This window comes from Pelodiscus sinensis, chromosome 2 (genome assembly GCF_049634645.1).
Source record: "Pelodiscus sinensis isolate JC-2024 chromosome 2, ASM4963464v1, whole genome shotgun sequence".
In the NCBI taxonomy this organism is placed as follows: domain Eukaryota; kingdom Metazoa; phylum Chordata; order Testudines; family Trionychidae; genus Pelodiscus; species Pelodiscus sinensis.
Window position 1 is genome coordinate 219,326,865 of NC_134712.1, and position 18,645 is coordinate 219,345,509.

The following is an 18,645-nucleotide window of genomic DNA, read 5'->3' on the forward strand; positions in this document are numbered from 1 at the left end:
TTAGGTACATTGATAAATTTTAGATCACTGGGAAAAAATTGCTCCCTTACTTAAACAAAATATTCCCTGATTCTGTTTTTCTGTTATTTGTGCCCCCTTTATCTTAATTCTCTCTTTTCTGAATTGAACAGACCTATGCAGTTTTGGTCATTTGTGAGTCATATGCTATATATCACTTAATAATCATTGCTCCATTATGATTTTGCATCACCCAGTTGCACAACAATAATTTTGTTTTCTGTAAGTCAGCCTGCAGGCAGCATTAGTATTTTTCTAGGTCTTGCACAACTCAGAAGGCCAAGAATATTTTGCACTGGTCAAAGCTGAAATTGCTGATAACTGGCAGCAATGAAGGAAGAAAAACAATAGTACAGCTTGCCTTTAGTGAAGCATAAACAAACAGTCATATTTAATAGGCTTTATAGGAGAACTGTGCAGTGCTTGTGGCCATGTATTCCCACCAACTCCTAGGCAAAATGTGTGACATCCACAAAAACATCACTGTGGATTCCACTCCAGCAACTAGAGATGCAGTCCCAACATATGTCCAAGGAGGTGTTAGTGCTCCCTCGTGATTTTTGATTATCACATTCTTTTTCTCTCTGGCTGCATCTAGACTGGCATGATTTTGCGGAAATACATTTAACGGAAAAATTTTTCTGTTAAAAGCATTTCCGCAAAAGAGCATCTAGATTGGCATGGATGTTTTTGCACAAAAAGTGCTTTTGCACAAAAGCATCCGTGCCCGGTATAGACGCGCTTTTGCGCAAGAAAGCTCTGATGGCCATTTTAACCATCGGGCTTTCTTGCGCAAAAAATTAAGGTGCCTGTCTACACTGGCCCTCTTGTGCAAGTATTCTTGAGCAAAAGGGCTTATCCCTGAGTGGGAGCATCAAACTATTTGTGCAACAAGCACTGAATTCTTACATTAGAACATCAGTGCTCTTGCACAAATTTAAGCGGCCAGTGTAGACAGCTGGCAAGTTTTTGCACAAAAGCGATTGCTTTTGTGCAAAATATTGCCAGTCTAGACGCACCCTCTGGGTATGTCTACACTAGTTCCCTAGATCGATCTGGGGAGGCTAATGAGGGCAACTGAAACTGCAAATCAAGCCCGGGATTTAAATATCCTGTGGTTGTTTTGCATGTTCCCGGACGGCAGCCATTTTAGAAATTGACTAGCCCAAAGTAACTGCCTGCATCTACATGCGGCAGTGAAACAGGATTCCAATTTAAAGCCCCTAAATTGAATTAGCTGGTAAACCTCATGGCAGGAGGAATAGTTACTTCGGGCTAATCAATTTCTAAAATGGCGACCGGCTGGGAACATGCAACTCAAGCGCGGGATATTTAAATCCCGGGCTTGATTTGCAATTTTGGTTGCCCTCATTAGCCTCCCTAGATTGATCTAGGGGGCTAGTGGAGATGTACCCTCTCACTGTTTCTTAGTTTAATTTCACGGATGAGTACTGCATTAATATAAATTTTTAGAAGTGTAGTGAACAGTTATCAAGTGCTTTGTAACTTCACAACTTGATAATATCTCATTTGTGTTTGTTGTTTATGTTGACAGGGCTGGATAAGACATGGTTTTTATTGTTACTCAGTCAGAGAGACATCTGTGACATTTTCAGAAGCAAAGAACATCTGTGAAGAAAACAAAGGCTACCTAGTCACTGTGAAAGACAGGTATGAAAAAGACGCCTTTGCTTTCAAATTTGTGAGAAGAATGGAAGACCAAAGATTCTATGTTCTAAATGTACAACCAGTAATGACAGATATAATTCATTGACTGGCAATAGCATTGCAGAGTTGAATAAGATCACACAAAACAGTATTACAAGGAACCTCAGAAGACAGTTAACTCTTGTTTTAACAAAAAAGTAAAAGATGGTGAATCTACTGATACTGTCTTTCTGCGGTTCTGCCAACCACTAAAATTCAAATTTAGAAAGTAATACCTTTGGGGTACTATTTATTTCTCTTCCAGTTTTCCAGTGTTTACAGTTTACATTTTCAAGCCTTTCCCTGCAACCAGAAGGGCTAGCAACTTTCATATTATTCTATTTATAAAGCTGAGACTCTCTCATATTGTAATGGTTCCATAAGCTGGCCTTACCCTACAACTCATGATAAAATTGCAGGAGTAGGGGACACAATATCTGTCTATATAAGGCAATGGAGGGCAACTCGCAGCCTAAGAGATGTATGTGGTCCTTTGGAGTTCTATATGTGGTCCACAAGATATTTTATTTACTTCTGCCAGATTCTTCTGGGTTTTTTTTCCTACCAGTATTACTAAAGTGACACGAACATAAAGCAAGGACATACGAAACTGATGTGCGTGCTGATTGCACACAACTTTAACTTTAAGAGCTGTGCATTCCCTCTGCATTGAACCACAGGCCATCTATGGTTCAATTGGCTCATCTCACAAATTCTAGGCACGCAAGCGCAGTTAGCAAAAGTACCCTATCCTGGGAGAACATCTTTGTCACAGCAAGTTTGTGGCCCACTGAGGTGAAGGAGGGCCACTCATGCAGTCCAATAGCCTAGGTTGCCCATCACAGATAAAGGGAAGCATAGAGCACCTATCACCATTTCTTACAGCATTGTATGTGCTAGAGAAACGAAGAAAACAACATCACACCACAGTTAAAACTGCAATGTTCATTTATATGTTGAGTAAATAAAATCTGCAAACTATTGCAGATTACTGCTCTTTCTTCTACAGTACAAAAGAAGAAAGGAATAACTGTAGATGATGAAAGTATTACAGTTACTATGCTTCCTGGCTGGTGTCAGTAACAGAATTTGCTCTGGATATAAATTAATATGCCATTATAATATTGCCAGCATTTGCATTATGAATGATAGCATGAAATGGACAAAGTGTGACACAACCTTGATTTAAAATGGATTTGACATTTATTTTTCTCCTTCTTAGATATGAACAAGCTTTCCTGACTGTCCTGGTTGGGTTTAGTCCCAGGAAATATTTCTGGATCGCTCTTTCAGATGTTGAGGAACCAGGGACTTTCAAGTGGGCTGATGGTGACGCAGTTCTGTTTACTCACTGGAATTCAGGAATGCCCGGTAATGTCATGCTGTGTGAGGGGACCACCGAGAGAATATTTTGCTGGTTTGCAGGCAGTTCCGGGGGGAAAAAAGATCAGTTTGATTTGAACTGAATCTATTTTTTTTCCAGAATTTTTAGCAAATTAAGAAGGTACATGTTTTGTTCAACCCTAAACATTTTGTTTCTGGGCATTCAAAAAAGTACTAGATTCAGAAATAGATCTGGAGGTGGATCTGGTGTGACCTCTCCCCAAATCAAAAGCCAGTGTTTAGGGCAGTCACCTGGGAGATAAGGTTCAAATCCCCACTCTGGAACCAGGATTTAAATCTAGATCTCCCCCATTTTCAGTGAGTGCTTTAACCACTAAGCTGTAGGCTAATTTTGAAAATGGCTTTCACATTCTCTCCTATTGAATATGTTCCACTTGGTATAAAATAGTTGGGACAAAGAATGAGAATGACTTTACAGCCTGATTGTTAGAGAATCCTCCTGGCCTGCCATAGTTTCATATGGCCACTTGAAAAATAACTGTAAAAGTCAATGTCCACGTTTGTCATCCTGGTGTGATGGAATGAATCAAGGCTGCCCCTCCATAGGAGGATCATGGAGACACATAATTCACTAGTTGTTGCATGGATTAGATGTCCTCTCTGTTAAGTGTTTTGACATGACCATTGACATCAGCCTGGTATCTGAACCCTGCCCGATGGTCGAACAAGCAACTTAGATGACTATTTATATAAAGTAGAACTTCTTCGGCAGAAGAGACTGGGGTCATGTCTCCGCTTACCAGAGTATCGACATTCTGGTGATTGATCTTCTGAGGCTCGATTTAGTGGGTCTACTAAAGACCTGCTAAATTAAATGCTCAGCACACCCCCTTTGGTGCTGGTACTCCTCACTGTCACGAGAAATAAGGGAAATCAATGGGAACATTTTTCCCATTGACCTCCCACTGTGGAGAGAGTGCCAAGCTCAGTTTAAAGTACATCAACGACAGCTATGTTATTTATGAAGTTGCATATCTTAAGCCCATCTCCCCCTGCAGTGTAGGGTATCTCACATCCTAGGAAAGTGCACTCACCACTGGGCTTAATGTTATAAGTGGATTAGCACCTCATACCTTTTCCACTGGCTATTTTATAAATATGCCTAACTCTCTGCATGAATTTAGCTTTAAAAAACAGGATTTGGACCAAAAGCATTCAGTGAATTCATGTTAAATTTATGAATAATTTCAGGTAGCCTCAAACTGTGTATATCAGTAAATAAACAATTTCTTCTGAAAGACTTCCACCATATTATCCTTGTGGAGGCAGCCCCCTTGATAATGAAGTAGAAAGTTCACATGATATGTTTTTGAACAGTCAGAATGTGAGGATCTAAAAATTAAAGAGCCTTCCTGAAAGTCTGCTGGCATAAAACAAACAAAATTGCTGACTATATTTTTTAAATTATTTCATTGGTACTAAGAATTAACGCTTTAAACTGGATGTGCTGGAAATTGCTTCCTAATAGACTGTCTGGATCTGCTTGTTCTGATGGACATGAATTTTCCTTCATTCATTTGTTATTTGGGACGTTGAGAGTTGGCTTAATTAATCTTCCATATTTGTGAGTGAAATTCTGTATAAGTCTTTGTGAAGTCTCATGATCAAAATCTTCACTACAGTCAGTCCGCGAGTTACGCGGATCCGACTTATGTCGGATCCGCAGTTACGAACGGGGCCCGTCTCCCTGGTCTCCAGCAGACCAGGGAGAGGAAGCAAAGTGGCGGAGCACGCGGGCAGCGGACAGGCCAGACGCGTCTGGGCTGTCCGCTGCCCACGTGTTCCGCCGCTTTGCTCCCCGTCCCCCTGGTCTGCAGACCAGGGCGAGGGGGAGCAAAGCAGAGCAAAGCCGCGGAGCCCGAGGGCAGCAGGACAGCCACGGCGCGTCTGGCTTGTCCGCTGCCCGCGTGTTCCGTGGCTTTGCTCCCCGTCCCTCTGGTCTGCAGACCAGGGAGAGGGGGAGCAAAGCAGAGAAAAGCCACGGAGCCCGAGGGCAGCAGGACAGCCACGGCGCATCTGGGCTGCCCCGCTGCCCCCGTGCTCCACGGCTTTGCTCCGGACATCTGTGGTACAGCAGCTGGGGCGCTGCCGGTTGGTCCCGTAGCGCCGCTCTGGGCGCTACTGGACCAATCCGGCAGCACCCCAGCTGCTCTGCCCCAGGCGTCCTGATTCAGCCACTGCTAGTCAGTATCAGCAGCGGCTGAATCAGGACGCCTGGGGCAGAGCAGCTTGGGAGCTGCTGGGTTGGTCCAGTAGCGCCAAGGAGCGGCGGCGCTACTGGACCAACCCAGCAGCACCCCAGCTGCTCTGCCCCAGGCATCCCCAAGTCAGCCGCTGCTGAAACTGACCAGTGGCTGACTACAGGAAGCCCCTGCCCCGGACTTCCTGGAATCAGCCGCTGATCAGTTTCAGCAGCAGCTGACTTGGGGATGCCTGGGGTTCTTAAGTTGAATCTGTATGTAAGTCAGAACTGGCGTCCAGATTCAGCCGCTGTTGAAACTGATCAGTTTCAGCAGCGGCTGAATCTGGACGTCAGTTCCGACTTACATACAGATTCAGCTTAAGAACAAACCTACAGTCCCTATCTTGTACGTAACCCGGGGACTGCCTGTATCGATTATATTTATTTAAGTCACACCTCAGCTGCACTGATAGGTGTATGCTAACTGAACATATAAAACTGTGGCACTTGGATTCTGCAGCAAAAGCCAAGCTACATAGTTTTTTTTACAAATATAAACAGAATAATAAGTACATACTTTGGGAAGAGATGATTCAATTAATAAAAGTAAACTATTAGTTTTCTTTTTTTGTATGTGTCCTGAAGGAAAGGAGCCAGGTTGTGTTGCCATGAGGACTGGAATTACTGCTGGATTATGGGATGTTGTGAACTGTGAGGAGAAATCAGTCTTTCTCTGCAAACAATTGGCTGAGGGAGTAACTCCTCCTCCCATTCCAATACCAACTCCTGCCCCCTCATGTCCAGATGGATGGCATTCAAGTATCCACAGTAGCTCATGCTTCAAAGTAAGTATTAAACCCCTGAACATGAAGTACTTTTGCTTTCTTATAATCCTGAAATGCAGATAATATAGAATAGACAGATGACTAAAAGTGACTCAGCACCAACTTGCATTTACATAGCTCCTTTTATCCTCAAGGTTCCCAAATGGTCTAGGGAGAAAGTGATGAAACACAGTTGAAACTATGGCAGGGATTGTCAGAGACTCAGAGAGGGAAGACCAGATAAGGTTGCAGTAGCAAATTTCAAGAGATGACCTGGGTATGAACCAAGACTTTGGCAGCAGAGTCACAGTGCAATGGATGAATGCTGGTGGTGTTAGGCATGGAGACTAAGATGGACTAACAGCAGATTTTTCTTAATTCTGTTATGCCTAACAAATATTGAATGTCACAATTTTTTTTAGCTATTTCATAAAGGACCAACACATATGAGAACATGGTTTGAGGCTCGGGATTTTTGTAGAGCTATCGGAGGAGATCTGGTTGCTATCCATAGTGAAGAAGAGCAAAATGTAATAAAGAGCTTGTGAGTATCTGCATTACCCTTATTCCTTCACTTGAAATGAATTACATGAAAATAACAGAGAATATCCCTTCTGAAAGAGATCCTTTCATCTGAAAAGCAAAACATTGCGATTGTGGTTCTTATTCAAAAATAAACATTTGTGTTGCATTAAAAGGAGTGGGTATGGGCTTTGGTATCATTTGAACTTTATCTTAAAACAAAATTGGGCACCAGATTTCTCACCTGTGCAGATTTCTGAGTATCATTTGGTCTGGAGAAATTGAAGATAGAATAGCAAGTAAAAGTTGGTCCGGAGTTAATTAAAGATAGAATAGCAATACATCCAAACAACAAACATGTATTGTTATTATTGTTTATTGCTTATTGACTGAACCCAGGAATATGGTAGAGAGGTGAAAGTGAAAGGTAAGTCCCTGTCTTTGGAGATTCTAGACCAGGTCTACACTAGATGTGGAAGGTTGGTTTAAGGTATGCAACTCCAGCTACATAAAATACACAGCTGGGGTCAGCTTACCTTAAGCCAAACTTGGCATGATGGCATCCACACAGTGGGAGGCTGATAGGAGCAAATATTTTCATCAGCTTCCCTTACTTCTCGTGACTGTGAATTGTACAAATGTTGTCCAAACCTGTCCTCAGCATTCCATTTACAGGTCTATACTAGACCTGCTAAATCAAAAGCCAGAAGATCGACTTCTGGAGTGTCGATCTGCCAGTAAGTATAGATCTGGCCGTACAATCTTGAATTTTTAGAACTGATCAAATAAGTGAGGGTGATAAATAAAGCATGAAAGTGTTTTATTAAAATATGTCATCAGTCAGTTTAACCATCTGTACGTCTTTGTGGTTCTGATTTCCTTTTAATATTTTATTCTCCTATTCTCCTGTCTATGTATTACAAGATTGCAGAGATGGTAGTTGAGAAGGGAGTTAGATGAGGCAAGGTGGTGGCTATGCAAATGGATTGAGAGGTGTTTCCCCACATCAGGCAGCATGGAAACACACTATGGGTATGTCTATACTAGCCCCCTAATTGCTAATGAGGGCGACTGAAATTGCTAATGAAGCTCGGGATTTGATTAGCATATTCCCAGCTAGTCGCCATTTTGGAAACTAACTAGCCTGAAGTTCCTCATTCCATGAGGCGTAACAGTTTATTCGAACTAAGGGGTTTACTGCGGAATCCTGCTTCTCTGCCACATGTAGACGTGGGCAATTACTTTGGGCTAGTCAGTTTCCAAAATGGCAACTGGCCACGGTAAAATGGTAATCAAGCACAGGATATTTAAATCCTGCGCTTCACTAGCAATTTTGCTCGCCCTCATTAGCCTCCCTAGTTCAAACTAGGGGGCTAGTGTAGATGTACCCTTTGAGAAAAGGAAAATAAAGGAGCATCAAGGTCGGTGTCACTGGTGTAAAGGGAGAGGGGAAAGGAGTACTGCCAAATGTGCCCTCTGTGGCTAAGTGATATAGGCCTTTTAAAGTGAGGAAAAATAGTTAGACTTGCTATGCAGATCAGTGAGGAGCTGGGAGTTGGTGAACTCAGAGAGGAGATGAAGTGGCCTAGCTAGCAGTGTTCTCTGTAAGCTGTGTGCTTGTGAGGCCAATTGGGAGAGATTCAAATGCTGACCAGCTGATTAGCAGTGTGCCCACAGCTATGTTTTGTGTTTCTATTTGTGGTGCAACTTTGCACATGCCTTGGTGCACATACAACATTTATTCCACACAAGAATAGAAAAGAAATCTGCACATGGATACTGAGTAGTGGAAGTGATGATTTTGGCAGAGCATTGTGAGTAGAGAGGAAGAAGATGGGCATCAAAACAACTGGAGAGGCACAGGTTGCAATGGTGAGGTATAATTAGAACCTGGACCTGATAGATAGGAAGGAATTGTTCAAAAAGTTCTGAGGAAAGAATTAGGCTTTTCAATTTCTTGGATGTGGGAGGAGGAAAACCCAAGGTGTCAAAGGTGATGTTCAGGTTGTGGCTCTGTTTACAGGGGGGTGATGGTATTATGAAGAGTGGCCTTCTTGGGTACTGCTGAAAATTTCTAACTGCAAATTTATAAATGAGCCATCTGAGATGAAGTGTCTGAAATATACGGAAGAATGTGACACTGATCTGCAGGAAATAGGATCCTAAATGAACAACAACAACAAGAAAGACTGAGGTTAAAAATATCAAATCTCTTTTGTTTCCACTGGTTTGGAACAGTTTTTTTATTAAGTTATTTGCAGGACTATGATATTAATTTGCATTTACTGTCAATTCAATGTAACAAAGGTGATAGCTTAGCAGTTGGAGACTTTCCTGTAAAAAAATTACAATTGGTCTGCTACCATGTGCCATACAAGTGCTTTTTCTGTGGATGCTGGAAATTAAGTAATTTATATTAGCATGTTAAGGAAGCAAAATATTTCTTACATCTTTAAGGCATATTAGAGATATTTAATAAGAAACATTCAAACTTACTGACATGGTGTGAGTACTAAATTGTATAATGTGTATAATGGTACGTATGCTTTGAGATGTAAATTGTCTCCTCTATATTTATGAAATAATATCTAGGGAGAGAGATCATTACTATATACCATATTGGATGGGTTTGAGTGCTTTGGATCCTGATGGAGGATATACTTGGAGTGATGGCTCTCCAGTGAGTAATTCAGTGTTTTGCACCAGAGTTGAATATTCTGAATTTATCCTATTGTTTTTTGCAGTCTTTACTCAACCCGACTCTACTTATGTCCTCCTTCCACCTTAACAGCATGATCCCCAACAGCATTTACATGAGGCAATACATTTGTTACTGTAGTTGCATAATTCAGTGGCTTTAAACAGCTCACTCCAAGCATTATTTTCTTTGCATAAGCACCAAAGATTTCTTATTGCTTTGGAAAATCAAAATATTTGTCAGGGCCATGAAGAGATTTCCAACCTTATCAGTTGGAGCAGATGCAGAACTTGAATTCCTTGCAATATCAATGTCAAATATTTTGGGCCTTGTAAATAAAATTCAGTATCTTAGTTTGCAGATGGAAAGTCTAGTACAAAGTACAAGACTTTGCCCCACTGAGGAGGTCATATTTAGGAAGGACCAGGAGTTGTATTGCTTGTGATGCTTTTAGCCAGAAGAGAAAGAACTTGAAAATGCTCAGTAGGGAACAATCATGAGGAGTAACGGTAGTTCGAACTAGGAAGCCTAGTTTGAACTACCTAGTTCGTGCCCCGTGTAGCCGCGCTACATGGGGTTCGAACCAGCGGGGTTTTAAAAATGGAGGCTCCCCGCTTATGCAAATGAAGCCCGGGAAATTCAAATGCCTACATTACCCCACTAGTTCGAACTAGGAGGGTAGTGTAGACATACCCCTTCATAGTAGGTCTACACAGAATACTTTTGAGCTGTCTGGTCTCAAGATAACTGTCTAGATGTGGTCACACTTGCATATAAGTGGAAATGTGCCAACAAAGATGGTAAAAAGGCAATGCCTAAAAGTCATGGCACCCTCATTCTATCAACATTAACCTTAATCTTGTATTTACTGTTGTAAATCATTTTATACAACAGGTCCAACTGAAGTCTTCTCACCTTTCTCCTATTTAATAGAAATCTCAATTATTACTACACTGTCCCATGAAAACTTTGATTTGAACCATTCAACAGAAAGACCCTACCCCATCCCAATAGCAGCAAAATTAGGCCATTGTCCCTCATTGCTCCATCTCGATAGCCCATGTCTTGGCTGGTTTCTTTGTTGATAGGGATAGTCAAAACTCCTTTGACTCTTTAATGTGGCTTGTAAATCATTCAGGAGAGTCACAGGATCGTTCCTCCTTCACTTGGCAAGGGCAGAGTATGCCATTTCTTAAATAGTCCCAGACTTTACAGTCCCAAAGGATGTATGATTTAAGAGCTGAAATCAAGCTGGGTCCCTTTGCCATTGTCAGGCAGAGCACAACCATTTTTCTTCTTTGAAAGAAATAGTCACAGAGCTATGTTTCTAACAAAGGTCAACTATGAAAATTGGGAAGATGAAGAATCTGATTATGATGACGGGAATAAAAAATGTGGAGTGGTCTATGGATACAGTGGTATGCAGTGGAGCAATTTATTCTGTGAAAAACTGTGCGACTGGATTTGTCAAATAAAAAAAGGTAGGATGACGTCCTTCTTTGTATTAGTGGGTCAAAGGGAGAAGGGGTAATTCAAACCTCTGAATTAAATTTATATATATATATATATAGGAGCAAAAGGCCCCCTTCTATCATGACTTACTTCACTCACCCATCATAGCCTGATGGAGACCACAAAACAGCAGGGTCATCCAGTACCAATTTAATAGAAAACTCTTGGTTCTGTTAAGGAGCGGGGAGGATACTAAATGCTAACATCTATTAGCTGTTGCAACTTCCAAACATGATGGAAAGGATTTCAATGACAACATAGTGAAACTTAGTATATGCTTAAGTACAGCAAAACACTTCCCTCATTTCAATCTAAATGAAGATACCATTTCACTCTAAATAGGAGTCATGGATTACAGCACCTGAAACATGTTTCAGGACACACATTTGAAGGTAGCTTATGGTTTATACTCTGCATTATGAATATCTGAAATCTGACACTTTAAAGACATGAATATGTTCTTTAAACTTAACCATTGTTTGGGCCTGAATTATACCTTGCTGAATATTAACCATTCTGTCCTATATTCTTATTAATTGTATGTCCAAAAATTAAACATATATATATTAAATAATGCTGGGGTTTATTTTCTTATTTCACATTAAAATGATAATTCCTGTATAATAAATGTGTGTGAAGAAAATGTATGAGAGATATTGCATATTCAGATTTTATTTTATTTTACAGGAGCAACATTAAAACCTGAACCAAGTACCTCATTTGGTACGTATTGTACTTCCTATTACCAGAAAAATGTTACCATATCATGATCTAACCTGTACTATAAATACTCTGTGTGTGCCTTCATTATTTATTTTGCAGATTATTCATATAAAGCCAGTGAAAATGGATGGATTATATATGAGGACAAGGAGTACTATTTCAGCTCTGAAGTTTTGCACATGGAAAAAGCCCGAGAGTATTGCAAGAAGAATTCTGGAGATCTTGTTGTCATTGAGAGTGAAAGTGAAAGAAAGTTTCTGTGGAAATATGTAAGAAATATAGTTACTGCTTCAGAAATGGGTAATTCAGTGCAGCATACCCAGAAGACACATCTCACTATCTGCTTCTGAAACTTTGGAAAGTGTACACTCTTATCTCATATCTCTGCCTATACCATCCTATCTGCACCTAAAAAATAACATCCAGTGAGGGTCAGGACTCACCTGTAGTTGGAAATGTTCTGAAATATGTACTCTGGAACACTTATTTTGGTATATTTCCAAGTGTTGATAAGTCCTCATCTTCTCTATAAAAAGGGAAATGGAGAGTGCAAAGTTGCTAACTTCTAGAGCTGTTACCTTTGTTAAACTCAACATAATGTCATTTACTCAACAATTATGACATTGTTGGCATCACAGAAACTTGGTGGGATAATACACATGATTGGAATGTTTGTATGGAAGGGTAGAGCTTGCTCAGGAAGGGTAGACTGGGAAAAAATGGAGGAGGCGTTGCTTTATATATTTAAAATGAACACACTTGGAGTGAGGTGGAGATGGACATAGGAGATGGAAGTATTGAGAGTCTCTGAGTTAGGTTAAAAGGGGTTAAAAACAAGGGTGATGTCATTCTAGGAGTCTACTACAGGCCACCTACCCAGGTGGAAGAAGTGAATGAGGCTTTTTTTAAACAATTAACAATATCATCCAAAGCCCAAGATTTGGTGGTGATGGGGGACTTCAACTATCCAGATATATGTTGGGAAAATAACACAGCAGGGCACAGACTACCCAATAAGTTCTTGGACTGGAGACAACTTTTTATTTCAGAAGGTTGAAAAAGGTACCGGGGGGAAGTTGTTCTAGATTTGAGCCTAACAAATAGGGAGGAACTGGTTGAGAATTTGAAAGTGGAAGGCAGCTTGGGTGAAAGTGATCATGAAATCATAGAATTCACAATTCTAAGGAAGGGTAGAAGGGAGAACAGCAAAATAGAGACAATGGATTTCAGGAAGGCAGATTTTAGTAAACTCAGAGAGCTGATAGGTAAGGTCCCATGGGAATCAAGACTGAGAGGAAAAACAACTGAGGAGAGTTGGCAGTTTTTCAAAGGGAGATTATTAAGGGCCCAAAAGGAAGCTAATTCGCTGTGTCGAAAAGATAGAAAAAAGGGGTATGTCTACACTACCACCCTAGTTCAAACTAGGGTGGTAATGTAGTCAACCGGAGTTGCAAATGAAGCCCAGGATTTGAATATCCCGGGCTTCATTTGCATGTTGCCGGGCGCCACCATTTTTAAATGTCCGCTAGTTCAGACTCCGTGCCCTGCGGCTACACGCGGCACGAACTAGGTAGTTCGGACTAGGCTTCCTATTCCGAACTACTGTTACTACCATAACAGGAAACTTGGAAATGCCAGAGGTCCTTAATGACTTCTTTGTTTCTGTCTTCAACGAGAAGTCTGAAGGAATGCCTAACATAGTGAATGCTAGTGGGAAGGGGGTAGGCTTAGAAGATAAAATTTTAAAAGAACAAGTTAAAAATCACCTAGAAAAGTTAGATGCCTAAAAGTCACCAGGGCCTCATGAAATGCATCCTAGAATACTCAAGGAGCTGATAGAGGAGGTATCTGAGACTCTAGCTATCATCTTTGGAAAATCATGGGAGACAGGAGAGATTCCAGAAGACTGGTAAAGGGCAAATATAGTGCCCCTCTATAAAAAGGGAAATAAGAACAACCCAGGAAACTACAGACCAGTTAGTTTAACTTCTGTCCCAGGGAAGATAATGGAGCAAGTACTTAAGGAAATCATCTGTAAACACTTGCAAGGTGGCAAGATGATAGGGAACAGCAAGCATGGATTTGTAAAGAACAAATCATGACAAAACAATCTCATAGCTTTCTTTGATAGGATAACAAGTCTTGTGGATAAGGGAGAAGCCGTGGATGTGGTATACCTAGACTTTAGTAAGGTGTTTGATACGGTCCTGCATTATATTCTTATCAATTAACTAGGCAAATACAACTTAGATGGGTCTACTATAAAGTGGGTGCATAACTAGCTGGATAACCGTACTCAGAGAGTAGTTATTAATGGTTCTCAATCCTGCTGGAAAGGTAGAACAAGTGGGGTTCCACAGGGGTCTGTTTTGGGACCAGCTCTGTTCAATATTTTCATAAATGATTTAGATATAGGCATAGAAAGTATGCTTATTAAGTTTGCAGATGATAACTAGGTAGGAGGGATTGTGACTGCTCTGGAGGATAGGGTCATAATTCAAAATCATCTGGACAAATTGAAGAAATGGTCATAGGTAAACAGGATGAAGTCTAATAAAGACAAATGCAATGTGCTCCAGTTGGGAAGGAACAATCAATTTCACACATACAGAATGGGAAACGACTGTCTAGGAAGGAGTATTGACAGAAAGGGATCTAGGGGTTATAGTGGACCACAAGCTGAATATGAGTCAGCAGTTTGATGCTGTTGCAAAAAAAGCAAACATGATTCTGGGATGCATTAACAGGTGTATTGTGAGCAAGACACGAGAAGTCATTCTTCTGCTCTACTCTGCACTGGTTAGGCCTCAGTTGGAATATTGTGTCCAGTTCTGGGCACTGCATTTCAAGAAAGATGTGGAGAAATTGGAGAGGGTCCAGAGAAGAGCAACAAGAATGATTAAAGGTCGAGAGAACATTACCTATGAAGGAAGGCTTAAAGAATTGGGTTTGTTTAGTTTAGAAAAGAGAAGATTGAGGAGAGACATGATAGCTGTTTTTAGTTATCTAAAAGGAGGAGGGAGAAAACTTGTTCATCTTGGCCTCTGAGGATAGAACGAGAAGAAATGGGCTTAAACTGCAGCAAAGAAGTTTGGACATTAGGAAAAAGTTCCTAACTGTCAGGGTAGTCAAACACCGGAATAAATTGCCCAGGGAGGTTGTGGAATCGCCATCTCTGGAGATATTTAAGAGTAGGTTAGATAAGTGTCTATCAGGGATGGTATAGGCAGTATTTGGTCCTGCCATGGGAGCAGAGGACTGGACTTGATGACCTCTCGAGTTCCCTTCCAGTCCTAGTATTCTATGATTCTATGATAATTTTGACTATAATGGGCATGCAAAATCCAAACTTGAGTTACTGAACTGTCAGCACATGTTAAATTTTCAAACTGATATAACCATGGAATGAAAAGGAGCTGCTGAAACCTCATTCCAAATACAATCGCAGTTACTGTCTTGATCTGAAAGAGTTTTTTTCTTTGCTGTTTTGCTACATAAATTCTGGTGAGGTCAAAGAAGGGGAGGAGAGCCCTGGATTTACCACTTTGAGCATTTTAACCAACACGACTGAGAGTAAGAATTGATTGGGAAATTACTTTTTGACATTTTCCTTCAAAAAAAATTCCATTGTTTTGGTTGAAAATCTAAAAGATAAAATGTTGGGCTATTTCAGATAAAATCAGGACATTTTATTATAATGAATCCTCTTCCCCTCCCCCCCCCCAAAAAAAAAACCTTTCCATATTGCAGAAAAAGTCATATTATGACAATAATGATAAAATGTTGTGATGGGAATTTTTCAACCAGCACTTCAGAGCACTCTTCCAAAATTCTTCAGATATAATCCATTATATGGCTGAGTGTCTCAACCATCAGCAAGTTAATAAATCATTGCCAACTACACATGCTGTACAATCAACAATAACTCAGAATTATAGCTATTTTGTTACATTTAATTAAAAATTTATTTTTGTTTTAGAGCTTCTATTATGGGAATGCGGTTTCCCGCTATATTGGTTTAAGTGTGAGCCTTGATAAAAAGTTTAGGTAAGTAAATAATACCAGGATTGTAGACAATAGCACAACAAATATTATGTTTAGAAAACCTGCTCCTAATGAGGCCACTAAAGTTTCAATTTCAAATGTGGGCAAACTTGGTTTGGAGATCAAACCTAAGAAAGTTTCCAGAATATAACTTTTCTATTTTAAAATAAATAAAAATATTTAAGTAATACACCTGCTTGTTGCCAATAGATTAGGCCTTTGAGTTGAGGAACCTTCCAAAAACCTAAAGGCTGCGTCTAGACTGGCATGATTTTCCGGAATTACTTTTAACAGAAACGTTTTTCCGTTAAAAGTATTTCCACAAAAGAGTTATCCCGGAGTTATCGCTATAACAATGCGCTTTTGCGCAAAAGCACGTCTAGATTGGCGGCACGCTTTTGCGCAAAACCATTTCCGGAAAAGGGCTTTTGCCCGAACAGGAACATCAAAGCATTTCCACAAGAAACACTGATTTCGGACAGTAGATCGTCAGTGCCTTTGCAGAAATTCAAGCAGCCAGTATAAACAGCTGGCAAGATTTTGAGCAAAAGCAAACGCTTTTTCAGAAAAACTTGCCAGTCTAGATGCAGCGAAAGAGATGAACGTGCCAGAGAACAATTATAGGCAAGTAATTATTTCAGCTAGCTGTTTTAGTGATATGTTTTGATCAGTGAACTCTGAAAAATATGCATATGGGGAAATAGAATGTATCTATGAGAAATATATTAGATTATCTATCTAAATAATATGCATATTTGATAGTCATTTAACATTGAGCTGTTATAATTTAAATGAATGTCGTTATAATGAGCACAGTGATAATGTAAGCTTAAAAAAACCCAATAGAATACTTTCTACTTCAACTCCAGGACTTCAGTCTTATTATTTCCAATAATACTTATGAAAGCCACACATAAAGCTGTTAGATGTTGGCTGTGTATGTGTCTGTTCTCTGTGTGTTGCCCCATCTCTGCACAGATATTTGGAACAGCAGACCTTGATTAAACTGTCAGATAATCACAGACTCAATTTGTAGTGAAGAAACTTTGTCAGGTTTATTGTCAAGAAAGCAGAGTCCTGAGATCCTGGCTCAGTGGTTACAGGTACACTAGTATAAGTCCATTGCAATGGACTGGTTCAGCTAATTGTGGGACTTTCTATTATCCCCAACAAAGATACTCTCTGAGACTTCATTTGCACTCCAATACAATAAAGTTATATATTGCTCCCCACTACCTTATGCATGTTGGTTTGATCAAAACATTTCTATTAGGTTGTCCAACTCTGACTGAAGCTATTCAGGCAGATTTTTTGCTCCGTGACATAATGTCATTTTCTTTAAAACTCCAGAATTTTTTTCAACAGTCATTGGGAAATCTATGCCAACTCTGGGAAACCCCAGCCAATCCTGGAGGGTTGGCATCCTTAATCTCTATCCATCACACTATCCTGACTTTATCTTTAGGAGGGTTCAGGGTGTTGACATTATCTTTGTAGGTGTGTCTGTATGGGTATGTCTACACTAGCCCCCTAGTTCAAACAAGGGAGGCTAATGTAGGCATTCGAAGTTGCAAATGAAGCCCGGGATTTAAATATCCTGGGATTCATTTGCATCTTCCCGGGCACTGCCATTTTTAAATGTCCCTTAGTCCAAACTCCGTGCCCACAGCTACACATGGCACGGAGTAGGTAGTTCGAATTAGGATCTCTAATTCGAACTACCAGTACACCTCGTTCCATGAGGAGTAACTGTAGTTCGAATTAGAGATCGTAATTCGAACTCCCTACTCCGTGCCGTGTGTAGCCGCGGGCCCAGAGTTTGGACTAAGGGACATTTAAAAATGGCGGCGCCTGGGAAGATGCAAATGAAGCCCGGGATATTTGAAGCCCGGGCTTCATTTGCAACTTCGAATGCCTACATTAGTCTCCCTACTTCGAACTAGAGGATTAGTGTAGACATACCCTATCATACTTGCTATGGAGTGTTCTGGTACCACCCTAGTGGAATTTGTTTGTGTGAGTATTCTATGCCTAGCACTTCTTGGGAATGTGTGTGTTTCTGCAGTCTCAGCCCTCTACTTGTTATATTCTGTGAGCATGCCTGTGTCTTGCTCACAACCTGGTTTTCATTTCTATCAGCAAAGATTTGACCATCACCTTAGTCTCTGGTACTAGGGCTTATGTCTCAGACTTTCTTCCTACTCAAATGCCAAGTTCACCAACCTGCTTTTTTACTTGTTTAGCTAGAATTTCTATAACATAAAATCAAATGGATTAATGTAGCCTTAAAATGAAAATGAGTCTATTCACTAACAATTGCTACATTGTTTCTTTTAGCTGGATGGATGGAACTCCAGTAAACTATGTAGCCTGGGCTCCCAATGAACCCACCTTTGCAAATGATGATGAAAACTGTGTGGTCATATATACCGATACAGGTGAGTACAGCAATATTTCAGAGTCCTAACAACCCCGCACTGTGTGATACAAGAGTGTGCATGATACACATATTTCATGCAAAGTCATTTAGTATATTAAGTGGGTTGAATATTCAGTGGGATTTTCAAAAGTATCAAAATGCCTATGGAGCACAAAATTACACTACAAGGCATTTTAGGCACTTTTTAAAATCTAATTTTTTGTGGAAAAGGCACTAGACTGGAAGCAAAAAGATGTAGTTCAGTTACTGGGTTTTCAAAGATCTTTCTGTATGATCATGGGCAAATCAGTTAAACTCTGTGTGTCAGTTTCCATCTCAAATCAGAGACAATATCGTTTTGTTTCTCCTACACTTTGTTTTATTTATTTAGATCATAAGATTTTTAGGACAAGAACAGTCTCTTCCGTGTATTCTTGTTGTTCATAAAGTAGGACCCATCCACACTACCAGAACATAAATTGATTATTAATACTTTATAAATATTTTACTTACTATATATTTTAGATATGCATATCTATCTATCTTGGTCTCTCTGGCTGTTTCTAGACTACATCCCTCTTTCGACATAGGG

General features: G+C 40.3%; 1 protein-coding gene across 3 annotated transcripts in view; it reads left to right on the forward strand.

Moving 5' to 3' along the window:
• Positions 1-18,645, forward strand: part of LOC102456456 (macrophage mannose receptor 1-like) — a 63,047-nt gene that overhangs the window by 16,771 nt on the left and 27,631 nt on the right. For all 3 annotated transcript variants that reach the window (XM_075922475.1, XM_075922474.1, XM_075922476.1), the window contains exons 10-19: positions 1,574-1,689; positions 2,948-3,096; positions 5,957-6,156; positions 6,558-6,679; positions 9,250-9,337; positions 10,692-10,836; positions 11,555-11,590; positions 11,690-11,859; positions 15,570-15,637; positions 17,972-18,072. In XM_075922475.1, coding sequence (XP_075778590.1) covers positions 1,574-1,689; positions 2,948-3,096; positions 5,957-6,156; positions 6,558-6,679; positions 9,250-9,337; positions 10,692-10,836; positions 11,555-11,590; positions 11,690-11,859; positions 15,570-15,637; positions 17,972-18,072 — 1,195 coding nt within the window. The remainder of the gene's footprint in view (positions 1-1,573; positions 1,690-2,947; positions 3,097-5,956; positions 6,157-6,557; positions 6,680-9,249; positions 9,338-10,691; positions 10,837-11,554; positions 11,591-11,689; positions 11,860-15,569; positions 15,638-17,971; positions 18,073-18,645) is intronic.